The 27,812-nt window shown below is 39.7% G+C and overlaps 1 protein-coding gene across 13 annotated transcripts in view; it reads right to left on the bottom strand.

Annotated features, from left to right (window-relative positions):
- The window catches only part of FMNL2 (formin like 2), a 315,840-nt gene that overhangs the window by 97,180 nt on the left and 190,848 nt on the right, over nt 1-27,812 (bottom strand). For all 13 annotated transcript variants that reach the window (XR_010579869.2, XR_012421108.1, XM_065525488.2 and 10 more), the window contains exons 3-4: nt 10,116-10,196; nt 3,838-3,914 (exon numbers count right to left, since the gene is read on the bottom strand). Coding sequence is in view for 11 of the 13 variants with exons in the window: in XM_065525488.2 (XP_065381560.1) it covers nt 3,838-3,914; nt 10,116-10,196 (158 nt within the window). In the remaining 2 variants the exon portion in view is untranslated. The remainder of the gene's footprint in view (nt 1-3,837; nt 3,915-10,115; nt 10,197-27,812) is intronic.

Raw genomic sequence — 27,812 nt, 5'->3', positions numbered from 1 at the left:
TCCACTGAGGATGGAGCGTAATTTTCTATCATTATAGGCAGCTTTACTACAATAAATTCCCTGCAAGGAGAGACAGCGTACACATCAGTTCCACAGAATAAAGCTGGTAAATCTGTCCACTTCACCCTCACCACAACTTAAATCCTATCACTCTGACATCTTAAGCACCATGGCATCTGCCTACTCACACTGCATGGCCAGTGTGTTCTAACACTACGTGGATCATTTCAAGGGTATTTCAAGTAATTTCAAAAGCTTAGATAAGTCATAATTCAATTCTTCTCTATTATTATAGTTCCTAAGAGTAAGTGAATGGGATTATTTCTAGTCTAATTCTTATTTCAATTTGACTCAAAGAAAATTAATTTTCTTTCTCAGAAGATTGTTCCATTTATAGAGTTTTAGGCTTATATCAAAACTCAGAACAAGCCCTTTGCTTGACAAAGCTGCAGCTCAGAATGTTATCTCGGTAAAGCTCAAGTCTTTAACCTTGAAAAGCAAGCATGTGCCCAGAACAATTTTTTTTAGGACAAGTAGATTGTAAATTTAATCCTTCCTTTTTAATTTCTGGGAATCATAATCTCCTGGGTGTCAGGATTATTTTAGATAAAGATGATAACACTCTCTGCCTTAGGGAATCCCTTAGAGATATATAATACTGTTGAATACTACAGATATTATTTGCAACAAGCATAACAAACAACTATCATATATTGAGTAACTATTAAGTTTCAGACCCTTTATTAGGTCTTTATAACTTATATCATCTAATCCTTACAACATTCCTATGATGTAAGTCTTATATCATTTTATCAATGAGAATTTAACTTGGGTCACATAGTAAGTACGAAAACTTATGTAACTTATCTAAGGTCAAATAACTAGAAAGGGGCATAGCACAAATTTGAGCAAATGGGCACTGATTTTATTATTTTTATTTTTTGAGACAGGGTCTCACTTTGTTACTCAGAGAGTGCAATGGCTGCTCACTACCGCCTCGAACCCACAGGCTCAATTGATCCTTCTGCCTCAGCGTCTCAGGCACTGCAGGTACGTGCCATTGTGACTGGCTAATATTTTATTTTTTTTGTAGACACGAGGTCTCACTATGTTACCCTGGTCTCAAACTCTCGGGCTCAAGTAATCCTCTGCCTCGGCCTCCTGAAGTGCTGAGAATCCAGACGTGAGCCACCACACTCAGCCCTGAATTATCCATCTATTACAGTATGTTAAACAGTACAATAAAATATCTGGCTTCCTCATATAGCATCTTGCATTTCAAGAATTCTTCATTTTAGCAACTGATTGTTTTAGTCATTATTGAGTAATTTTTCAGAAGATATCCCTATCAAGTGAGATCAAGCCAGTTAGTTTACATAAGAAAGAGTGAGTTCAGGTTTAGGTTTTCAGGACAGGCAAGATGGTCAAACTCTGGTTGTGTGGTTTTACTTCATGTAAGTTTATGCTAGTGATTGCTTGCATACAATCAGACAATGCATCTCCATCAATTTTTCTGCTGCTAAAGCCAAGGCTTTCTGAGTACCTCACATAGGCAGTGGGCGAGGGAAAACTTCACCCGGTAAAGATGAAAGAAATGTAAGAATCTTTCAACATGTCTATAGTATCCTCAACAACAAACCACTCCAATTGCTTGCAGACTGCACTGGCTTCAACCCAACCAAGGTTCTTCTATTCAGCCAAGTTTGTGTTGGAAATGATCATCTTCCTTTTGTATTTGATGGTCAATTTCACGTTACTTCAGCAATGCTTAAAGAAATGCTTTTTTTTTTTTTTTTTTTTTTTGGTGAGATGGGAGTCTTGTTCTGTCACCAAGGCTGGAGTGATCTCAGCTCACTGCAACCTTCACCTCCCAGGTTCAAGTGATTCTCCTGCCTCAGCCTCCCAAGTAGCTGGGAGTATAGGCATGCGCCACCATGCCTGGCTAATGTTTTGTATTTTCAGTAGAGATGGGTTTCACCATGTTGGCCAGGATGGTGTCAATCTCCTGACCTCAGGTGATCCACCCACCTCAGCCTCCCAAAGTGCTAGGATTACAGATGTGAACCACTGCACCCAGCCTAAGAAATGCTTTTTGACAATTTGTAGAAATCCTGGTTGCAGTTCATTCCACCATTTTCAGTTAAAAGGGCCAAAGGCCTAGGGTTGGACCAAACAAAATCGAATCTAGTTCCTGATCCATAAATACTGGAAAGTATTTAAATGTCCTTAGTTTAAATGCCCAAAAGTATTAAACTACCACCATCTTCATCTCCAGCAGACAAGCCTCATTGCTTTGATCCCAGATCCCTGATAATCTTATTTTCTTTCAGGGAAACGGCTGCCAGCATAAGTCATACAGGAAAAGCAACAGAGCAACTTGAGCCAAAGCACCTGGCTCTACAGCTGTAGACTGTGCAATTCATTCACCTTCTCTGGTCTTTAATTCTTTTAATCTGTAAAATGAGGCATCAGGCAATTCTTAATTTATCTTCCAGTTCAAAAATCATGACTCTATGATTCTTTGTTCTATAGCTCATTTTCAGGGACAAAGTCTAGAATTAATTCATTTTCTGAATATTTCATTCTCAAGGTGACAAACTTGCTGGTTATCATTTAAGAAATGCACATTCTTACCCAAGTTCCATCACCTATCAATCAAAATAGCATTTCTACAATTTCTAAAAGTTTATTTTGAAATAACTATGCTAATTAACCATTTGAATGGCTTACAGCAGTCTGAAATAAAGTTTTATCTACATAATAAATCCATATCAAGTCCTTACTTAACCTCAAATAACATTATTTCATTATGACATTGATGAGGGGGGAAAAGGTTTTATAACATCATTTCACTTAAACTCATGGTTTCCAAGAAGAACCTATCAATGAGAGAGGACTTACTGTATGTTACAGGATACTCTGTAAAACTAAAGCTCAATATATATACATCAAAATTCATTTCCAATAGACTTGCAAAGAATGTCATGGGAAAATTCTAAAAGATCTAAAAGTCGATAGTCCTCTCATTGTAAAGCTCAAAGAATCAAAACCAAAGGGGTTAAATAGCTTGCCCAAAATGTTACGCAGGTGCTTTGGGCAGAAGGAGGGTTACAAAATAGGATACCTGATATCATTCTGCCTCAGAGAGAAGCCATCTTATTTGAAGACATGGTACAATTAGGCCACCCAGGGGTAAGGGAGAATATAATACCGCTGTACTTGCCTGAGGCAAAGCAACCATGTTGTTGCCTGAAAGAAACTCAGAATGCTTAGTGCAGAGATTCCCTGAACTTTATTTTCCCAGAGTGGATTTACACTTCATGGTCCTGAGGTTTTGAGATGTATGAAAAAGAGACTGAGAATGTGTCTGAGTGCAATGACGTGAGTCAAGTGACATTATTCCAGCTTCCGTCCCCTTCTGGCCAGAAACTCTAGAGAATTAACGAAAGGGAAATAAAGTAGCTTCAACTCAGCAACTTGGAGAACTACAGTAAAAGCTTAGAGATTTTCCAAGATCTCAGTCTACATCTACTGTTGGGAGTTCCTGATTTGCCAGAGAATTGTTATGCAAACATGAAACCAAGTGTCCATATTTACTGCACCCGCGCAAAAGAAATATAGAATTGTTATGAATTCCAAATCAAGGACTATCTGTCTTGCTTCTGCTGATTCTTGGGCAGTAAGTAATTTGAGTACTAACAAAGGTTTCATCTACTAAAACCTCAGTCTTTTAATTTATAAGGAACCATAAGGAAGCTCAATTCTTTGGATATGATTCAGTTACTTTGTAAAGTGTCCAAAAGCTTTAGAGCTAAGATGTTAAAGGGGTATACTTACCCAATGTGGTTGGTTCTTAAAGAAATTTCCAGTTCTCTTAGCACTTGTGTAGATTCTTGAACACGCCGTCTGAATTTCTATAATTTAACAACACATATTCACACAAAGTATTTTAGCAACTGCTATAACTGAAGCTCAGTTATAATAAATTTAACACAATATGAAAAATATCTTCACTTCTAAAATGGGCTTCCCTCCCTTTTTTTGTCGCAGAGCACACACATTTTCCTCACTATGAAAATTAGCTACTGAGAAAGGACTAGAAAAAGTCCTTGTTTTAGAAAAAGACACATAAAAATATGCCTTTCAGCAAGTAGATTTTATTTTCCTACCCCCCACACACAACAATATTCACCAGTATTCCTATGGGTCAGGGACCCCAGGACTACCTCCAGTTTCAATGATTCATTAGTAGGACTCAAAGGACTCGGCGGCATACAGTCATACCCATGGCTATGACATATTACAGCAAAAGAATACAAAGCAAAATCAGCAAAGAGAAAAGGTTCATGGAATAAAACGTGCAGGAAACCAGGTGCAATCTTCCAGGAGTCCTCTCCCCGAGGAGACACAAATGACAACACGCATAAAGCTCATTAGAGACTCAGTGGCCAGGTTCTTATTGGGAGCTGGTTTAACAGGCAACTCTCTGTCTAGTACAGAACAAAAATTCAGACTCCCAGAAGGAAAAGAGGCATTCAGCATAAGCCGTGTTGTTTTCACAGTTTAGGCATAGGGAAACATTCTTATCAGGAAATGGTAGGAACCTTCCCCACCTGCCCTTCCAGGACTCCCTCGGGGCTTCTTTCATCACTGAATCCACCTCTGATAGTAAATGTGTTAATATACACCTCTCTAGCCTCCTGATCCTAAATCATTTCCAAGATACCAATGGGCTACATTGCACATCAGTCCTTTGGAACACATTTTCCTACAGAAATATTTATTTAAAGTGACAGTCCCAGGCCACTTTGAAGGAAGAAAATTTGATGTCAGTGCCTCCTAAGCAGAGTTCCAGGCTATCTGTGCTACGAACCTGAACCACCTTTATGTTGCACTGTTTACAGGAAAGAGCTTTGAGAATTCTGGCTGAGGATATAAAGGACCTCTCTCCTCTGCTGCCACAACTGCAGTGGACACAGAGTCCTTCAGCTCCAAGGACAAGAAGAAAAGGAAGGAGGATGGAAGTGAGGATTCCAGAATGTGGGGTGGCAAGAGCTACGCCCACACCTGGGACTTGGTGCCCCATGAAGGCCTGAAGCACGGCTCAGCACAGCAGGCTCCTGTTACCCTGTTGTCTTCTTCTGAAAGCCCCTGGCTTCCCCACCAGCTGCTTCTAAGCAGGGCGCCCAAGGAAGAAGATAGTCTCACAGTTCCTCCATAAATGCCATTCCCAAGACAATCTAAAGAGACCATGTCAGGTTTCCAGAATCCAAGTATAGTAAGAAATAGGAAACAAAAATATCCCCAATGTGATGGAAAAAAGAGAGGCACTCCCCTCTTCTGTTGAAACAGGCCTAAGAAATGGTGGCATACTTGAGAGTTTGGAGGGCACCCAACCCCAGAGCTTCCTAGACCACTTCCCAGCAATGAGGAGGTTCTGCACAGTACTTGGCTTGAAAAGGGAGTAAAGGCCAAGCTCAGTGGCTCACGCCTGTAATCCCAGCACTTTGGAAGGCCATGGTGGGTAGATCACCTGCGGTCAGGAGTTCGAGACCAGCTTGGCCAACATGAAGAAATCCCGTCACTATTAAAAGTACAAAAATTGGCCGGGCACCGTGGCTCAAGCCTGTAATCCCAGCACTTTGGGAGGCCGAGATGGGCGGATCACGAGGTCAGGAGATCGAGACCATCCTGGCTAACACGGTGAAACCCCGTCTCTACTAAAAAATACAAAAAACTAGCTGGGCGAGGTGGCAGGTGCCTGTAGTCCAGCCTGGGCAACAGAGCAAGACTCCGTCTCAAAAAAAAAAAAAAAAAAGTACAAAAATTAGCCAGGCATGGTAGCACATGCCTGTAATCCCAGCTACTCGGGAAGCTGAGGCACAAGAATTGCTTGCACCTGGGAGGCGGAGGTTGCAGTGAGCTGAAATCGTGCCACTGCACTCCAGCCTGGGTGACAGAGCAAGACTCCATGTCAAAAAAAAAGAATGGGGGCAAGTAGTGCAGGATGGGCGGCTAAAGGTGTTCTCGCTCTTTAAACTCTTCCTTGGAGCTAAAAATTAGGAATGGAGTAGAGGAGAGTCAGTAGGATGGAGCAGGCAGTCTGCTATGTCTATAGAGAAGGCAAGAGAAAGGAGACAAAAAATTCTAGGGTCTCTGGTCACACAGCTAAGGCAACCATTTCCAGATGTGCTGGCTGCTCCAATGTGGCCACTCCCACGTCAGAGTCCTAAGTCTCGAGCTGCCTGCACAGGTGGTTGTCAGAAAATAACTCAGCCTTCCAAGCTCTGTGCTGTGCGCACTTCTGACTCATTCCCTGCAGCCTTTGCTTCTGCTGGGCCCCTGATATGCTTTGGATATTTGTCCCTTTCAAATCCCACGTTGAAATAGGACCTCCAATGTTGGAGGTGGGCCTAGTGGGAGGTATTCGGGTCACGGGGGCTGATAGCGCTTGAACTGCTTGGTGCTGTCCTCGAGATAAGAAGTGGTTTCTTACTCTGAAGAGTTCCTGCGAGATCTGGTTGTTTAAGAGAGGCTGGCACCTCCTCCCTGTTGTTCACCATGTGACACGCCTGCTCCCCCTTAGCCTTCCGCCATAATTGTAAACCCCCTGAGGCCCTCACTAGAAGCAAATGCCAGCACCACACTTCCTGTACAGCCTAAAGAACTGCAGGCCAAAATAAACCTGTTTTCTTCATAAATTACCCAGCCTTAAGTATTTCTTTATAGCAATACAAAGGAACTAACACCCAGCCCCAATGCTGCCTTCTGCTTCCTCGGGGCAAGGTCATCCCTTACATATGCCATCAGGCACAAGGGCACCCAGTGTAGCACTGAGGGTATAGCGGAGTATAAAAGACGGTCTGCTGAAGGGCTAAGAGCTATGTATCGAAACCAGGTAACTATATCAAAACATGATGAGGTAATAATAACAGCAGCAGCGCTAGCATTTTTGGGCACTGACTATGCTACCTAGGCACTACCCTTCTGCAACTGCCTGATAACAGAGGTAAACTAAACTGACTTTACTCCTGTATTACATTATCTTAGGAACGGCTCAATTTTCGGTTAGATTCTGGGCCACAAGAAGTGTTGGAGTCCACTTCTCTAATATATACACAATGAGTGCTAACACTTTGCACTTCTAAAATGTACCCAGAATGCTTTAAACTGAAGAGAAACTATGTGCCCTTGGGGAGCCAGAGAGGATCTGTGAGCGGTCTGTGCTATTCTCCCTTCCCTCCCCATCAAAGGAGGCCTGGGATGAGCCCACAGAGGCAGCTGAGCCCAGGTTGAGCCCTACAATAGGTTTCATCTCACAACTGCAGCGCCAGCAAGGGACCAGACTCCTTTAAACACAGACTAATCACTTCCTGGTATTAAATAAGGAGGCTGGTTTGGAGAGTTCTGTTCATAGAGATATCTAATTTAGGCTCTTCCTTTCCTGCCCTAGAGGTTTCATTTAAAATTATTTAGAAGATAATCTAAATAGAAAATGTTTTTAAAAAATTTTTTAAAAAACCAAATTAAGTATCTTCTACTCAATTTGCACAAAAGATTAACGAATCAAGTATTCGAGGACTCCAGACACAGTTAAAGGAAAACTGCCCAGCCTAGACTGTCTGGCTGAAATTTAAAGCCTCGATTTGAAATCTTTTTCTCCCCCACCATAATACAGCTGAGAATTTTAAGCTCATTTTAACTGCAAGCCATGTCTTATTTCAACAAATCTCCTTTTTTTTTCCAGGCTTTAAGCATTACAATTATGTTGTATGGAACAGATCATTTCCTCCTGCCAGCTCCTGACAGAATTAAAGCAGGGGTGGTTAATCCACCATCCATTTCATTTTTTCTGAGCTGAATGACTGATTTTGAAAAATGAGGCACAGACCAAACATGGCCATTCAGGTGAACGCACATGGGCCAGGGCAGAAATGTCGGGAATGAAGGTCCAAACAGACATCTTTTGTCCTGCTCCAGTTTATTATTTATGAGGAAGCAAAACATTTTCTGGGAAGCTTATTTGTTGCTTTGCTTCACTTTGTTCTCTTTGCCTAAACCCAGAAACAGCTGATCGAAAGGAAAACTGGAACTGTGCCAGGAGGAAGCCCACCTCTTCCTTCTAAGCATCTTCCTCCATGTGGGGTATGGAAATGGGGGCCTAAGCAGCACTCTCTAGGAGTGTGCGTATGTTTTCCCTTCTATTCAGAACTGGAAAAATGTGGAAGGAATCTTTTGGAGATAGGATGAATTCTACATGAGGAAAGGTCTCAGGTCTCAGTCTGCTGCATAAACATCAGCATCTCCGCCACACTCAGCTCAGGGTAAGCATTAGGGCTCAATGCTGAGGTCTGAGCCATCTAGCCTGAAGGTTACAAGTTTGGGGATTTCAGAAAACGTTTAGAAATCAATTCTAAAATAGGATCTTGCTGTCCCTTTGCAAAGAAATAGTGCAGAAAAACACCCGTCTGGGAATGTGTTTTGTGTATATGGCCGTCTCTTTATTTATTTATTTTTCTTTTTGAGACGCAGTTTTTTGTTCTTTTTGCCCAGGCTGGAGTGCAATGCACAATCTCGACTCACTGCAAACTCCGCCTCCCAGGTTCAAGGGATTCTCCTGCCTCAGCCTCCTGAGTAGCTGGGATTACAGGTACCTACCACCATGCCCGGCTCATTTTTGTAGTTTTAGTAGAGATGGGGTTTCACTATGTTGGTCAGGCTGGTCTTGAACTCCTGACCTCAGGTGATCCATCCGCCTCGGCCTCCCAAAGTGCTGGGATTATAGGCGTGAGCTACCATGCCCGGCCGGGGTGTATCTTCCTTTACAGACCTCTTTAAACTGATGACATTAAGACTGCCACGTTCTTAGGGAAAGGGAAGAATGAGAAAAATTAACAAGAACTGAGCAACGGTTTCATTTGTAGGACCTGACAACAGATCTTTTGGAAAGAAACGTGTGTGCCACATTTAAGAGGGAAGAAGTATCAATGATACTTTGACAGGTATGTTCCTGGATTCAAGGTTGTGTCACATTCAAATCACATATGACATACAGCCAGCAATGAAGTTCTGCACTCCACTGTCATCATCACTACTAGATTTTATTTCCCCTTGTCTACATATTAACCGTAAGAGAAAGGCCCAGGAAACTTCCAAAAGGAAATAATAGCTGTTCTCCTTTGCTGGACTTTTTTTTATTGGGGTGGGGGTGGGGGGTGAGGGGAGGAAGAGTTAGAGTAGAAGATAGAGAAAAAAAATTTTTTTTAATACAAGCCTCAAGAGCCCTGGAAATAGTGGCTAACTAGGTAAAGTATACCGTTCTTTTCTCATAAATCTCACATTGAAACACAGAGAGAATCAGCCTGAGACATTTTCACTGGAGCATTGAAAGCAGGAGTTGTAGAAGGTCAACAGAAAAACAAGCGCTATCTGGTAAAGCACCCCTCCACCCATCTTGAGCAAGGACAGCTCTGCCCTGAGACATCCCAGGACTGATTCAGGCCCACAGGGCCGTGCCAGGCTACATGCTTTACCACAAGGCATCAGTTTAAACCAATTGTGTGGCTGCACAAAGCAGGGCTTGTTTGTAAAAGGAGAGAGTCTGTTGAGAATGGAATCAACTATTCTCTCCTTACCTTCTCAGGCCAGGGGCAGGGGTTGGGGTGGGTAGGAGGGGAGCTGCTAAAAGCATCAACACAGGATGTGAGTGCACAGCTGGGATGACAAAGGCCCAGTGATTTTTTCAAGGTCTCTGGAAATGCACCAAGGCATAAAAAACTGAAAGGCAAGTATTCCCTTTGCCAAGCCCGCCCTTGTAGGAGCCTAAACACCTCTGGACTGCACTCACTGCCCTGTGTAATTGGAAATAACAGTGACTCAATAACCATCAGAGGTATGTGACTCTCATGTCAGGAAAGAACTTTTATACACATCTTCAAGTGAGAAGGGTGTTTGTTTTCCTTTGTCTTCTTACGTTGTTGGTCTCCCAAGGTTGTTTTTTGTGGAGGCTCTGGCAGAGACTCTAATGCAGAGGAAGGAAGGTCTCTTCCAATGCAGGAGGATTCTGCTCGCTAATAAAGAAGCAACAACGAGGAGTGTAAACAAATCCATCTTACCTTCCTGGTTACAGCTGGATCCAGATAGCCTTTGAGCTTTTGAATGTATGTATGGGGAGGATTCTTCACCTGGAATCGTTCCTGCAGAAAGCACAAAAGTCAAAAGTATGAAAGGTATGAAGCCATGACACAGTCAGCCACATCAGATTCTGTTACCAAAATATGACCAAAATGCATCCACAGTATAAATGTGGCCCTGTGAGCAGTCACTATGTACGAATTGTTTTGCATCTTGGTAGTAGATGTGATCCCCTCTTTGCATAGGAGGAAAACTGAAGCTCAGAGAAAGGCAGAACTCTCTTTGATGACACTGCTGGTCACAGGTACATGTGGGTTTGAACCCACATCTGCTCAACTCCAGAGTCAGTACTGCTTTCTCCACAGGGCCCTGCAGCTTCCGTTCTAGGAACAGTGCTTTGCCCAACCTGTTTCAGGTCCTCCTTCAGCAGGTCTTCAATCTTTTGCATATTTTCTTGAATATCTTCAATGCTGGCAAATCTTTCTCTTTTGGATATTTATTTTATCTTTGAAAATAACAAAACATTTGACCCAAACTGATAAAGCTATTTTTTTTTCAAATATGAGCAATGAGTCAATTGCTAAATAACTGGAATGGGGGAGTGTGTGTTTGCGTGGATACACGTGTGTGCCATCATGAATGGATTCCAACCCGGAAGATCCAAAAGTATCCTGAGCAAAGGCAGTCACTAGAATAAGCATAAACATACATAATATACCATCCATGATGATATCTGAATGTAGGTCAGAGGTGGGGCCCAAGAATCAACATTTCTAACATGTTTTATGCTAATACTGCCAAAAGAGGAACCATACTTTGAAAAATTCACACCATGTGTATCAGGTTTTATAGACCCTAATGTCCAAAGCAGAACAGGCAACAGTAAAAACCTGGGTAGAAGCCACATGTCCACAAACCATCAAATGAACAAGTACTTACATTTACGTTTATACAATGGTATACCAGATTACAATGAAAACAAGCCATGTACTGCATGCTCCTATGAATGGATCTCACAAACCTGATGCTGAGCCAAGAAGAACACCTGATTTCATTTCTTCACACTTATAAAATAGGCAACATTAAACTTTAATGGTTACAGATACATACTCAAGTGGTAACACTATACATATAGATATATGGTTTTATATTGTGTGTATATATGTATACTTGGAGATAATCTGCCTGAAAGTCATGGTTGGAAGACTGAAGTAGGGAAAGTCGTAATCAAAAGGGGAAATATGGCATATTCCTAAGAGGCCAGCAGTTCTATTTCTTGATCTGAGTAGCAGTTACAAAGGTGCTGGCTTTATACTAATTATGATGCTGGTTCTTGGGCTTAACTACCTTTTCTATATAGATGCTGTATTTCTCACAAAAAAAGTTTAAATCAGCTCTAAAGGAAAAAAACAGATTCACCAAGAAATGAGGACAAGCCTGGGTAACATCGTGAAACCCCCTCTCTACAAAAAACACAAAAAATTAGCTGGGTATGGTGGCCCATGCCTGTAGTCCCAGCTATCCAGGAGGCTGAGGTGGGAGAATCACCTGAGCCCAGGAGGTCAAGGCTGCAGTGAGCCCTGGTATGCCACTGCACTCCAGCCTGGGTAACAGAGCAAGACCCTGTCTTAAAAAAAAAAAGAAAAGAAAAGAAAAGAAAAAAAGATATGAGGATAATCTTTATCATGTTCTTTTCTACCTACAACCCAAAGAGTGTTTTCTTACTTTAATTCTTTATAATCTGATTATCGCTTACTCCACAATGGAATTTTTTGGTATTTCACTCTGACGATTGGCCAGCATGTGCATTTGTTTATCCCATAGAAACTTGTATTTCTCCAACACAGGGAACCAGAACATTCTGCATGGTCCACTGAAGCCTTGCTTGCTTGTAGATTTTAAAATGCTAAAGGCCACTGTAATAATACTGAAAAGATAATCTTATTGCTTAAAATCTGTATTTGTTATTTATCCTTGAAAATAGGGGGAAATGGTTTGTAGTGGAAAAATATTAATATTTTCTCTTTATTTAAAACTAATCAGGAAGAATTTTGTAGTATATGAACTGTATCTCAATAAAGTTGCTTTTAAAAAAAAAAGAGCAGCATACTTTTTCTAATTATTCCTCCAAATGTTCTATCTTGAGAGCAATTCCTAAGTAATTCACAACTATTCAACATCTCGAGAGCCATCACTGTGTCTGTGTATAAATTCCTTTTTTTAAATCACCATCACTTCACCAAGCAATCAGAGGGGATCCTATTGCCATGGGGATTTAGCAATAGTCCAGCTGAGGGCTAAAATAATCACAAAAACTCAGAAAAATGAACTGATGAGCTATCTAGAAGCCAGTCGTTATTTCCAAACTCATGTATGACAACAGCTGATGCCAGACAGATATCAGAATATAAATAAATATCACCTTTTTAAATAATATAATTCCAATTATTCAAAAAAAATTATTTGAGACAGAGCCTCACTCTGTCACCCAGGCTGGAATGCAGTGGCACAATCACAATTCACTGCAGCCTTGACTTCCCAGGTTCAAGCAATCCTCCCACTTCCGCCTCCTAAGAAGTTGGATCTATAGGTGCAGGCCACCACGCCCGGCTAATTTTCTAAAGACAAGGTCTCACCATGTTGCCCAGGCTGGTATCGAACTCCTGGGCTCAATTTTATTTTTACAATAATAAAATTTGGTGGAGTAGCACATGTAACACATTAGCATTCACTCATTTAGTGAGCCCTATCTTTGACGGTCAGTAAAGGCAGCTTTTCTTCATTTCCTACTTGGGACTGTGGCGACTCAGAGGCTTACTCAAATACACACATTTGCTGGTCCTGTTGACTGGACTATATTTCTTTAGGACTTTGAATTATGAACAAGGTCTACATGTAATAAACTCACACTTTTTAACATATGCTTATTTAGTATTTGTTGCTGTATTCCACATATTTTTCATTTGTTTGAGCAGCTTACTGACATATTTCCAAGAAAGAGAAAATAAGGAAGCCTCATGCTTTAAAACACAGTTGGTCCACACTGCATCCACTTCTAAGAAAACTCGGGTGCCGCCATTTGCCTTGGCACGTCTGCCCATCTCTTCTTTCTACCTCCGCTGCTGCCATGGAACCCATGAAAAAGCTTGTGCCAAATGGGGAGAAGGGGGACAGAAAAAGAAGGTTCTGAAGTTCACTCTTGATTCCACTCACCCTCTACAAGATAGAATCATGGAAGCTGCCAATTTTGAATGGTTTTTGCAAGAGGATCAAAGTGAATGGAGCAAGATCGAAAGGAGCAAGATCACCAAGACTTCTCAGGTGCCTTTTCAATTCATGTTGATAGTTCATCATGACTAAAGAATATTCTTGTTCCTAAGAATAACATTTCTACACAGTGCAACTCAAGTTGGTGACTTAATAAAGGTACTTACATCATTGATGTTGAGCAAGCAGGTAACTAGGTCCTGAAAATAACATGGGATATGAAGCAGTTTTTAAAGTGTGGGTAACGGAAAACTGCCAACCAAAGCCGTTTCAACTTTTAACACAATATCTAAAATTCTAATATTTAGAGGGCAAAATATATTAATTCACATAAATAGGATGCCTATAATCCATCTGAAGTGCTTCAAAATAAATGTGTTTGGCAAGGTGCTGAAATTCTCTTACGTATTTTCCCAATGTTCCGTTGTTCAAATTGGCCACGTTGAAGACAGAGAGAAAAGGTTTGGCAAATCAGGTGCTGAATTTATAACTCAAACAGTGGTTCCTTTAGATATTAGACAGGCAACCCCAAGTTTTACAGAAACAGTTGGGGCTTTGTATTCTTCCTCTGTAACAGTTTTATTTGAATCCCTGGATGTAGGCTGAGTTTTCTTTTCTCTTCTCCCTCTCTCCTTCTTTCGTGGTTCTCACGAAAGTTTTATATGAGTTTTATTTAAGAACTTATAAAAATACAGTCGGGTGCGGTGGCTCACACCTGTAATCCCAACACTTTGGGAGGCTGAAGCAGGTGGATCACCTGAGGTCAGGAGTTTGAGACCAGCCTGGCCAACGTGGTGAAACTCCACCTCTACTAAAAATACAAAAATTAGTCGGGCGTGGTGGTGTGTGCCTGTAATCCCAGCTACTTTAGAGGCTGAGACAGGAGAATTGCTTGAACCTGGTAGGCAGAGGTTGCAGTGAGCTGAGATCGTGCCACTGCGCTCTAGCCTGGGCGACAGAGTGAGTCTCCATCTCAAAAAAACAAACAAAAAAACTCACACAAAATATTCCAGATAATGAATTTTAATCCTCATCTTCCTCTTCTCTGGTTAATTTGGAAGGAACACAATTCACAACTCCTTGCCTTTAGCAACTACATGCAATAGATGATTCTTCAAATATATTCTTCAAATATTTTTTAGTGAGATATTTCAACTACAATTACCTTTTCATGTGGGGCAGTACTTTTTGTTTCTCCAATTTTTAACTTATCTTTCAATGACGCTTTACAGTTTATCATATTCTTTAGATCCCTTAGCTCACTCAAGCTTCTATATCTGGCAAGTAGATATTACCTCCATTTTGCAGATGAGGGAACTGAGGCTCAAAGATTAAATGACTTACCTGAAATCATATACTCTGTGTGTGTGTGTGTGTGTGTGTGTGTGTGTGTGTGTGTGTGTGTATGTGTAAGATCTCTGATGTATTTTTCCAATGTTTCTGTTGTTCAAACACAGGTTTTCTGACTCTTTCTGATCCTTGTTCTTTTTACTATACTATAATAAGCATGCTCATCTTAAATTTAATCATATAAACATTTTTTAAAGGGTAGAAATATGTTCTATTCTTCATTGAGTCCCAGTATGTAAAAGAATACTTGGCACATAGTTGATCTTCAATAATGTTCAAAGAATTAAATTTTTTTAAAATGTCACATACAAGTCACTTCTTTCATAAATTAAGGGTAAGTTTTAAAGTGTAAAAGTACACAAAGAGAATATAAGCACACTCTACAGGATGTATCCCAGCAGGTTCAGTAGACATAAGTTAGTCAAGCTCATGTCAGAGCCAAAGAACATTTGCTGATGAGCCACAGCTGTCTCTCGTAGATCTAAAGCCGTCTAATGCCTTTTATAACCATACATTTCCTCATTAACCCAATCCCCTAAGGCTTAGGTTAGCTTCCTCTTTCCCTACGGGTTACCTGGAAGGTTACGCTGCCTATACACATAGCTGCCTTGCAGACAAGGAAAAGACAAAACATTTACTGGACTCCACTTAATGACCAAGTCTACTGCAACCCAAGGTGGGAAACTAGACCATTCTGAAAAGAACTAAGTGACGGGCTGTGAAAGGGGTGTAGTAATTTAATTAGGTAAGTCACAGCTAACAGAATTCATTGGCGATGCTACAAGATGGCCTTTTCTACTAGATACAGACAGGCAGACTTAAGTTCTTTCTAACAAGCTGAACTGTTTCTTTGGTTCCTCCTCTCCCTACATGTCCTCCTCCTGTTTCTCCACTTAAATCTAATAGAGTTTGTCATTGAAAGCCTTTCTGTGTAAAGGTTTGGAATTGGACATTCCACTCATCTAGCTAAGCATTTCTGATCTTTTATATCCTCTCTATCCAATTACACGAGAAATTAATTGGGGTTAATTTGGTGTGAGCTAGACTCAGAACAAGCATGTTATAAGTATTTCCGCTCCATAAATCACATTTAGATACACAGCTCCACAATCAAACAAGAATTCCATTCCAGTTTATCTTATACCTTCATATTCTGAGGCTTAAGGAAAGAAATTATAACACGACATCTGAAAACAGAAATCTCAGGGAATGACTGGCTCTCAGGGCACACACTGTTGAGTTTCTTTCCCTGTTTGGTATAGCCACAAAGTCATTGGCTCTATTTCAGTGGTGTATTAGCAGAGCTACGTAAACTGCTTGAACTTCCTCGGGGATGAATTAGATGTCACCATCATTACATGAGTATTAATATTTTATTATCTTGATCCTAAAATAATTCATTTTAGATAGTAACAATTTAAAGGGCATTGTTTTTGTTCACATAATGTCACTACATTTGAACGTTTTACTTCCTGGAAGCTGGAAGTAGTTGGGCATCCTTTCCAAAGGCTGAGTAGGCAAACTGCAGTCTCTAAATGAGCCAATATTACAACCAGCACTATTGTCATTAGTAAGTACTAATTTGTAAGATTTAGCTTAGTGCTAAGTACTCTTCAAAGTTAAGCTGACAGACATAATCCATATCCTCAAGATTTTTACCCTCTAAAACACAGAATGCTGACACAAGTAACAGGGAGGGAAAAAACGAGAATGAAATGTTGCAATAATATTCTATATGGACAGAAATGATTTATCCAATATGGAAGAGGCCAAGAACGGTGCACCTGCATGGTGCGGGGTGGGCTAGGGGGAGAGGGTTGCCAAGACCAATCAGCATCCCTAAACAGGAGGGCCTGAGGTAAGCCCTAACACCTTGCCCTCCCAGGGCTAACCATTTATACAAATAGAAAATGATTTACACAAATAGACCTAGATTCCCAAAGAACTGAGAGAACCAAAGCCCCCAAAAGAATGCATGCTCCTTGTTCCCCCCAAAATAAAAATTTTGAAATTTCTGAGTAGCTGGCAGACTGTCCCCATCAACAGAAAGTATGCATATGAGCATGTCGTGGATGGTGAGACAGGAGAGGACAACTGACAGAAAATGAAAAAGTATTAAGTCTCTGCCTACTGACTATAATAGATGGCCAAGAAGGCAAGTTCAGATGAGATTCTAATTTGTATAATGACTACCAGAGGAAGCTAGTGCCAGCTGGGCTACTATTTAGAAGGATCCCAGTGGTTATTATTGGATGAAAACATTTTGCTAAACAAGCCCCTGCCTCTGAACATTTTAAATCTTACTAACATGTTTGGATCTCCTGTTTCCAGGCACTAACATGAAAACTTTAAAAAAGAGTTTTTACTCTTTCACCTATCCAGAACACACACAGAAGATACTGTAAAAAGCACAAAAAGAAATAAATTCAATTGCAAAGCATTAAATCTCAGCTCTGAGATGCAGCAGACACAGTTGTAATACAAAATAGAATATGATAAGAGCCATATGTGATCCTCTCAAAGTTCAAAGAAAGGTGAGGCTCTTCCCAACTGAGATGATCAAAGGAACCTCCCCGGAGAAAGTGGCTTTTGAATTGAATTTTGGAAGGCAGGCAGTGCATAGATATCCCGGGACGGTATACGAGGCAGGAGACAGAGGAGCTTTCCAGATGAGGAACATGGGAACAATAGCAGAGAAAGGCAGGATATGTGGTAATAACTTCAAGAGGTTTAGCTGAGTTCTAGTAATCCAGTTTATGAAAATTGCACAAAGGATCTATATGGTAAATTGGAACAAACGGCAGCAGATGTCAAATAATAAGTTAGGAACACAGGATGGACAACAAGGAGTCTTGAATAGTGAAAGCACACATGATTAATGCTGTGTACCTCTTTCCTCCGTTCCCAACTTTTAAAGTTGGCTATTTCTGCACTAGACTTGAAAAATCAGCACGTCAGATTCATTCCACAGCCATAGTTTCTTGGAGAGCCTCAAAACATTCTTCAGCTCTGAATATGAAATCATTTTGCTAGTTGAAGAGGAGAGGACAACTTTCCAAGTGTTCCATTACAGCTCTCAGACTGAAAATAACCTCTGATGAGACTTTTCCAAATGCTTTCTTTTATTTAGACTAGCAAGAATTTCTTCTAGTTCAATGAGTCTCTCCTGACCAAAACATCCTATAACTCATTTTCTAGTATGTAATATTGAGTAGGTTTCTTTAATCCTACTCCTCTTACTTAGGAATGCCTTTCAAACAAAAAGAAAGTACAGATGATCTTTCAGAGTCTCCAGAGATGGTCACGTATCATACAAATAAAACATAGGGGGTTGGGAGAGATCAGAGTTCAAAATCTGATCAGAAAAAAAAAAAAACCAGACAAAGTAAGCCTTAAGAGTTCTTGTAGAAACCATTAGGCAATTCAAGAGCACTAATATTTTTCAATTACGCAAGAATTTTTTTAAAATTACAAGCTCCGATTTTAAGAATTGCTTTTCTGACTACAGTTAAATTAACTGCCTCTCTAAAACCCCATTGGCCTCAATTCAAACAATGTACAAACTGTGGGTATAATTATCATAACTTCAATAGGTGCTAGCCGAATCAAACTGAACTGGAATATTTACTAAGGTGGTAAGTTTTGTCAGTGAAACTTTAAAGCAAGTAGCATGGGAGGAGCTAGAAGCTACTTTCCACTAAAATCAGCAAGTGGTGGGAAGTGTCTGATACATGGAAAGAAAGCATGTTTGTGAACAAAATAATTGAAAGTAAGAGAAATTCATCAGATCTTAATCATCCTACCCTTACCACTTGCTTTTACTTAATGTAGGGACAGATTTAAACATAGGAACCAAGCTGAGAATACTCAACTTCAACTTTTATCCAAGGCACTTGTTTCTATTACAGAAGCCATAAAATAGTGTTTAATTATAAAACTGGGTTTTGGTAAGTACGATGATATAACATAAACCATCTCTCTCTATAAAGGCATAAATGAAGTGGTGGGAGGTTGTTCAAAAACAGTATTTCTCTAGGAACAAAAAATTGGAAACATTTTTAAAATATATTCCTTAAAATAGCACCCAAAATCATGATATTTAGAGATAAATTTAAAATATGTGTAAGACCTGTATACTACTAGAAATGTGAAAAAATTCCTGCAAGATATTAAAACACCTAAATCAATAGAGATACCATGTTCATAGATCAGAAGAGTCAATATCGTATAAAGGTCAATTCTACTGAAATTGACCTACAGAGTCAATGCATGTTCTGCCCAAATCCTGGAAGTTTTTTCTTAGAAACTGACAAACTGATTCTAAAATTTATATTAAAATGCAAAGGAACTAGAATAGCCAAAATAATTTAGCAAAAGAAAAAGTTGGAGAATTGACACTACCTGATTTCAAGACAGTAATCAAACCAGAGACATATTGGCATAAGGATAAAACTATAGATGAGTAGAAAAGAATAGAGAACACAAAAATAGACCCACATGTATATGGCCAATTGGTTTTCAAAGATACCAAGGTAATTCATGAAAAAAGAACAGTCTATTAAATAAATTGTGCTGAAACAGTTGGAGGTACAGATAAATATAGAAGCACAGATGGATGGATGGACAGATGATTGACAGATAGATAGATGAGGAAAAAGTGTAACTCCACCCTTAACTCATCCCATATATCAAAATAGATTATAGACTAAAATATAAGGACCAAAACTGTGAAATTTCCAGAAGAAGACATATGAGAAAATCTCTGTGACCTGAGGGTAAGCAAAAAATTTCTTAGGAAACAAAATGCATGAGCCACTTAAAAAATAAATTCAATTTCATCAAAAAAACTTTTGTTCTTCAGAAGATACTGTTATAAATACTAAAAAGTGAGACAAAAACTAATGAAATATTTGCAAAGTATTAGTTTGATAAAGACTTGTATCCAGAATATTGTTTACAACTTCTACAGCTAAGACAAATAACTCACTTTTTAAAAATAGGCAAAAGAGGCCAGGTACAGTGGCTCACACCTATAATCCCAGCTCTTCGGGAGGCCAAGGCGGGTGGATCACTTGAGGTCAGGAGTTCGAGACCAGTCTGGCCAACACGGTGAAACCCTGTCTCTACTAAAAATACAAAAATTAGCTGGGCATGGTGGTGCATGCCTGTAATCCTGGCTACTTGGGAGACTGAGGCAGGAGAATCGCTTGAACCCAGGAAACAGAGGTTTCAATGAGCCAAGATCATGCCACTCCACTCCAGTCTGGGCAAGAGAGTGAGCCTCCATCTCAAAAAAAAAAAAAAAAAACTAAAATAGGCAAAAGATTTGAACAGAGCGGATCCTTCAACAAAGATATAAAAATGTCAAACAGGCACATAAAAAGATGCACAACATCATCAGTCATTAGGGAAATGCAAATTAAAACCACAGTGAGATACTGCCATATGCCCATAAAAATGGCTAGAATTTTAAAAGACTGACAATACCAAGTGTTGATAGGATTTGGAGCAACAGGGACTCTATTACATCACTGGTAAGAATGCAAAATGGTCTAGCCACTTTGGAAAACACAACTGGTGAACATTATTGTATATAAATTAGACCTCAATAAAAATAATTAAAAACAGTTTATCAAAGTAATTTTAGATATATTTATTTACTTTGTTACTGAGCACAACTCTCTTGAAAAAGTTTACCTCGCCCTAATGAAAGAAATGCACCAGACACAAGCCAAATATTCATCTTTGTCAATTAATACTTTTGCAGGAAATAAAGTACTCCAAGGGATCCTATAAACCTTAGTTTTACTATTTCAAAAACATATCATTCATAATTCTATTTAAATAATTAAAAATTACAGTAATTGCATCGCAATTTTTAAATCAGGCTCCAAATGTACCTCCATACCTCAAACCATTAATATGACTTCAGTGTCATTTCGTATTTGCTTAATTCACTACCTTGATCCAACTTCTGTACCTCACCCCACCCCTAAACCACATCCCATTCTCCTGGATATATAAATATTCTCCTTCTAAAACATAAAAACTAAAGCAACATATGCTAATAAACATGAAGACTCACATCTTAAACCCAGGCTCCAGTGATCCCACTGTATGCTTTCCCCTTAGATCTTATATCTTAGGCCGGATATAGTGGCTCACACCTGTAATCCCAGCACTCTGGGATCACCTGAGGCCAGGAGTTCAAGACCAGCCTGGCCAACATGGTGAAACCCCATCTCTACTAAAAATACAAAAATTAGCTGGGCGTGGTGTTGGGCGCTTGTTGTCCCAGCTACTCGGGAGGCTGAGGCGGGAGGATCGCTTGAACCCGGGAGGGGGAGGTTGCAATAAGCAGACATCGCGCCACTGCACTCCAGCCTCGGTGACAGAGCAAGACTCTGTTTCAACAGGAAAAGAAAGATCTTACATCTTAATTTTACATTTAGCATAATAAACACAAACACCCCTTCTAATAAACCCTGCATTCTTTCTTTTCATCTTCAGATCCCATGATTAAGCAAACAATAGTTTCAATCTGTGACCCACATGGTCAAAATCAGTCACTAAGCCAAGCTTTCAAATAGGATCTAAGGATAGGCATAGAAGGAAAGTAGAAAGGAGGTCCCTCTAAATGGGTCATTGATGAGGACAAAGATACATAAGCACACACCTAACCTGCTAGATGTGTTCATCTTATAGGGTTTTAGACTGACTTGAAGTTATACTCTAACAGAAAATATGGGTACATGTACCAATAACTGAGTGGCTGTGGTCAAACTGATTGTGAAGAGAACCAACAGAGGTTTTACGGGTAAGAAACATCTGTATAATGATATTTCTAGTACCTGAAGATGCTGCTACAAGCCTTGGACTCATCCACAGCTAGTATCCGCCATGTTGATGGAGGTTATACACAGTCTCTGCCCTATGTATAGCTGTTTCTTACAAAACCCAAACCATATTGCTAATTAGTTTTCCTCTTATCTTCCTGTACTACCAAATACCTACAGTATCATTAGAAATTTAAACCAATTTACCTTGTATTTCTGCTACCTAAATAAATGTTGTTTTACTACTGCAGCAGGGATAAAGACTGTAGACACCTCAATTTCCCCAATGACTTTAGAAAATGACTTCTTTTAAACTCTTTCTTTCCTTGAAAGTTCATCAAGAACACTGCAGGCAACCAGGAAAGAGTATGTATCCGGGCTGAGGGTGTTCCATTATATATTTAGTCTTTTACAGTTTGCTTTTAAGTGTATGTCTTAATCTTTTTTCAACCTTGTTTTGAAACATTCGGCATAATATTTTCTGAAGCATGATGGTCATAGCATCTAGCACGTCACTCTTCACAAGGTGAAGTTAATTATTTAATTGCTTGATGGTGAAGAGGCTACAATTATATGGTAGTTTTCTCAAAAAACTTTTTTAAACACAAAATTTTTCAGAATCAGGCATTAGTAGACTTCAGTTTTAGTTTCAGCTCAAGCACTTGCTGTACAACTTCTAGAAAGTCATTTGACTTTGTGTGTGTGTGTGTGTGTGTGTGAAAGGTGAGCAACAGCAGCCTTCCACAAGCAAAGATTATGAGTCAAATGGCCAACTGTTAAAAATGAAATAAAATAGTATCTATATCACTTGGTAGAAATTCTTAGCTAACCTGCCTTAATAAATCATTTTAATTCGCTTAGCAATGATTTTCTAAAAGATCAACCTCAGTGTCCCCAAATTTATAAAAGTCATTCATATGATAAACTTTGCTTCAAACAAGACGACCACTTAGTCTAAACCAGCTCAGGCAATTCAGTCGTTTTTAGAAGGTGGGATGGGAGTGGAGGATCTATAATTGCATTTGTATTACCAGGCAGGAAGGCAGGCACTGTGATACACATTTTGGCAAAATACAGCCTAAAAGTTTCTTTTCTTTTTTTCCCCCCACTTATCTTGCTCCTTCTAAAGCCTACACATTTCAAATGAGACTAAGCCCTCGATGTCCAGCTCTGACAACGAATACCAAACAGCATTTCTGACAGAGTATTTCTATCAAGCAACCAAAAAGGATGGTTTTAAAACAATAATTGTTTCCTCTCCTCTTTTTACTACCTTTCTCCCTTTGTCTCTCCCCCTACTCCAGTCTCTGTAGGGTAGGCCGGCATTTTTCTCTCCACTATGAAAGCTATAGGCCAAGAGGAGGAAAGACGTAATGTAAATTCACTTCTAGGTTCAGACCCAACTTTCCAAAACTCCAAAAGCTCAACACATAAAGAGCTGGCATCTGCTCTTTGATTGCTTTCCCAGTGTTTTAGAATCAAAGAATCAGAGCCCTGGAATGAGTCTTAACGGAAAGGAAACTGCTTTTAGGAAGGAAATGAAAAGAAACCTGACTTCTTTTCAACATCAATTCACTCAGTGCCTTTCCTCAGGTTTGGAGAGCTCAAGAAAACGAAGAGTCCCTTCAAAAACTCAAGCAGAAAATAGCAAAGACACAAAATGCCTTTTTTTTTTTTTTTTTTTTCCTGAGGTATGGCAAAAATAACCACATCCCACAGCCAATTCTTGTCTGGTACATTGCTGGAACTCGGGACAAACAAATTGGTACTACCAACCATTTGGAGTCTTTTCCCTGACTTATAAGGAAAACTCAGACCCACACTCCATGTCTCATCTCACTCTTTCCTTTCCCTCGCCTAGACAACTAAATGCCTAGTCAATGGATACATTAATGAATACATAAGGGCAAGTTTTAACACTGAATACAGCCTAAAACAAATGAACCATAAGACTATCAAAATCGGTAATCGTGGCAGAGACTAGCAGTCGCTGTTTAGTAAACATTTTCTTTTCCCTCTGGGTGCTCAGCTAGTCTCCATTTCTCATCCTTTTTTGCAGGTCCTTGTCAACAAAATAAGAGTGTAGGTGATGTGTGCCAATTCCAGGCCTGTCCCAGAGACTTTCCAGGTGTGCATGTTCTTTCTCCCTTTGTCTGGAAAGAGATGACTCCCAGGGTGAAGCGGAAGCTGTGTGTTGAAAATAGCCTCACCTGGGTCCCTGACTGTGTAGAATTTGACCCCCAATGACCAACAATATCTAACCTGATTATGTAAATTAAAATCTACTGTGTGAATCATTATACATCTTAGTGTCTGTAGTGGGTTGAATGGTGACCCCCAAAAGATATGGCCATGTCCTAACCTCCTCCCCCAACCACCAGTGAGTATAATAACCACTTGTGGAAAAAGGGTGTTTGCAGATGTCATGAGGTTAAGGATCTCAAGATGTGATCATCCCAGATTATCCATGTAGGCCCTAAATCCAGTAACTGTTCTTATAAAAGACAGGAGAAGACAGAGAGAAGAGAAGGCCAGGTAAGGATGGAGGCAGAGATTGGATTTACACAGTCACAAGCCAAAGAATGCCCAGAGTCACCAGAAGGAAGGAGCGGAAAGGAAGGAATCTCCTTTAGGGTCTTGGGAGGGAACAAGGCCCCGTCAACAGCCTGATTTCAGACTTCTGGTCTCCAGGTCTGTGAGAGAACACACTTCTGTTATTGTAAGCCACCACATGTGCAGTAATTTGTTATGGCTGCCATAGGACACTAAGATAGTATCTATCCGTTACCCTATCATTTGGTGCACAGAAAGCTACAAAAAACCTTGTACTACAGTCAGTAATTTAGTTAGTAATGTTTTAGGTAGTAATGATACTCGTATTGTTTTGAAAGTTTTTATATGACAGAAAAAGGTAAATAATTATATTACTGTTAGGAATCAAACATTTCATTGCAAAAGAAAGGTAACCATAAAATCAAAGAGATTAAGCAAATTAATGAAAATTGATTTGAAAATACTGAATTCATAATTTTTGAACGTGTATTTTTAAGGTCTAGAAACTTACATTAAGAAGCAAAGTCACTCAGCAGCTATGAAAACCTTTTGCACGCACTTCCTCATCTCTAATACTATCTCCCACTAAAAAGAAAAGAGATCATTGGAGAAATGACTTATCTAGGCCTGGGCAAAGAAGATACAAGTTAAGATACAAAGAAGATACGTTTCACACCATAAAACAAGCTCTCAAGGATTAATAGGGTCGTGTGAAAAGGACACAAGAACCAGCACTAAGGGATTCCCACAGATCAAAGAAGTGATCATATGAGCCTCAAAAATAATATCACATTGATTAAGACGTGATTGAATCCATGAAAATTCATGAGTTCATAGTGATACTCAAAAAAGGAGGCCAGAGAAAACCCACTGGTCATCTTTTGTGGTATCTATTAATCCAAATTCTACTTAAAAAAATGGCAATTGAGGGGAAAAATTCCAGGAATAATTATATTCCAGGATAAACCAAGACCCAGTTGAAAAAGCTCTAGTTACTAGCTTAATGTATTAACAGAAGGAAAGAGAGATCAGAAAATCATCTTTTTCCAATTTGTAATGAAACTGATTCAGCAAAAGATTATTAATTGGTTTCAAACCCATTAGGTACAAGATTGATAGGTAACTGGACGTATATATGGTGTCAAAGTAACACCAAACAGAATTCTCTCCAACATAAGGGGAAAACACAGTTACACAATGGGGCCATCAAGTTGTCATTGGCCAAACTTATTTAATGATGGGACAAGCAGACATTATTTTTCTATGATATTCTTGACAAAGATGTTCAACATCAATCTGTAATGCCTTTAAATCGAACTTCTAGATAACAGGAAATTCAGGAGCTAAGACACCCCTAGGAAACAAGTAAATGCAAAAAACAAAACTTTCTACAAGAGGGCTCGCTAGTATATTTACTACGTGTGCATCATAAACAAAAGTCTACTCCAGTTTAAAGTAATTTAAGGAACATAATGGCCAGATACAACATGTGACTGACCCTGAAACAGATTCTCATTTGAGCAAACTAGATAGGAAGAACATCTTAAGGAAAATTGAGAACAATAAACTGGGCAACAGGAGATATTAAGAAATTACTATTCATTTTAATTGTGATGACCTTATTTGAATACAAGAGAAAATTTTTACAAGGTGCATACTGATTTTTTAAAAAAAACAAACACCAAACAAAAAATCTGACTATGCACAACCAAAAGAATGAATGTATACAGGGGGAAGATCAGATATCAAAATGGTAAGAGAAAACTAAGGGTCAAAAGACAAAATTTGAAAAGAATTAAACAGATCATAAAAAACTAATAATTTTAAAACAGCATTTAAACATACCACAGAATTATGGAAACATGGTAAAAATGTAACCAATTTAACATATTAAGTATAGTAAACATGTCAGTTAGCCAGAGGATAGAAGGAAGGGAGGAGAAGGAGAAGGAGAAGTGGCTGTCTGCTATCCCAACAGCTGGAAGTGAGAAGCCAGAAAGGAGTGAGCGTAGGAGTGACCACAGAAAATAACCAATCATACCCTCAGCACCAGCAAACACTGAAGGAAGGTTTTATAACCCAGCTTAGGGATGGCACCTCTAACAGCTTCCGGACTGGATTATATGTTGGTGGGATCTACACCCATCCGCATTAGTCATCTCCAATGTCCTGAAATCTTTTACTAACCACTTCTACTTGATCATCCAGCAGAGGCAAAGTTATGAACCCACAACCTGTAAGCTCTATAGGCACTCCCTAAATGTATAATCAAAGCCTGCAACTTGGGAAATAGGAGCTAAAAGGCAGACTAAGTCTGAAGTCTAGGAGCAAAAAGGAGGAAAAGGGGCAGGGAAAGGTTATTGCTGGCATCACCATCTTTTCCTTCAGTTTCTTCACCACTGTCTCTGCTCTTCCTACGCTTGCTCAAATGACTCTACATAGCAGCCATCAACACCAAAGTAGGTTATAAAAATGCCACCACTGTCACTAGGCATTTATTACCCCTGGTGCTCCAAGGACAAGCCCTCCTTACCTGGAATGGCCCACGGGAAATAAATTTATCAGGATTCTGTAGTATTTGCTTACTAGGCAGGGAAGAGCTTTAACTGGCTCACAAAAACATGACCATTAAAAAATAATAATAATAATAACCAACACTAAAAACCATGGAGATATATTTGCTCTTTAATTTTTTAGGAAATTTAATTCCAATGGCAAACTGGCTTAAATATTGAGGCAAGTTCTCCAGTAAGAAACCTGCTTTTCTTTTTTAAAGAAATAGTATTACACCACAAGTAAAGGGTTTAAAAAATAATTATATTCTTAATGATTAAATACATGTATATGGTATGGGTCAGCTGTGTTGAAAAAGACAAGAGATCACCTCTCACAATGGGAGTAATGAGGTTTCTTAGCGCCACTGGCCTGATTCAGCTCTGGCTTCCCCTTCCCTAGATCAGGACCCATGCCAAGCCTGGAGAGATGCAGTCTGACCTCCCTGAAACGCTTATCACAGGAAGCTGAGCCTAAGTGGCTACAATTTCCTACTACCTCTTCACGCTCATCTTTTGTTTTGTTTTTTAATCTGCTTCTCCCCATCACTTTAGACAAGTAAAGAAAGGGGAGATTTTCCATGTCTCACCCTTCCCTTGGTCCCTTCCCCAAGGATACTATGCCAAGCAACAGCCAGCCATCAGGGGGCAAGGTCCACCCATGCCAAATAACCACAGAAAATAACCAATCACACCCTCAGCACCAGCAAACACCGAAGGAAGGTTTTAAAACCCAGCTTAGGGATGTCACCTCTAACAGCTTCCAGACTGGATTATATGTTGGTGGGATCTACACCCATCTGCATTAGTCATCTCCAATGTCCTGAAATCTTTGACTAACCACTTCCACTTGATCATCCAGCAGAGGCACAGTTATGAACCCACAACCTGTAAGCTCTATAGGTACTCCCTAAATCACTTCAGCAGCCACACACAAAACTTTGGTGAGAAACCCTTACCTACTATAATTTTTGCTTCAAGGGCTTATTTCCAGATCTCTGGGATAACAGGCAACAACTGAAAAAGCTTGTGAGTAGAGTTTGGAAATAGATGTTCTCGTTTCACTATCTGGGTGACCTAGCATTGGCCTAGTCGTTTAGGCTCTATGAACCTCAGTTTC

This window comes from Macaca fascicularis, chromosome 12 (assembly GCF_037993035.2).
Source record: "Macaca fascicularis isolate 582-1 chromosome 12, T2T-MFA8v1.1".
NCBI lineage: Eukaryota > Metazoa > Chordata > Mammalia > Primates > Cercopithecidae > Macaca > Macaca fascicularis.
The sequence above is the reverse complement of the archived record's forward strand: the minus strand, read 5'-3'. Positions and strand labels throughout refer to the sequence as shown.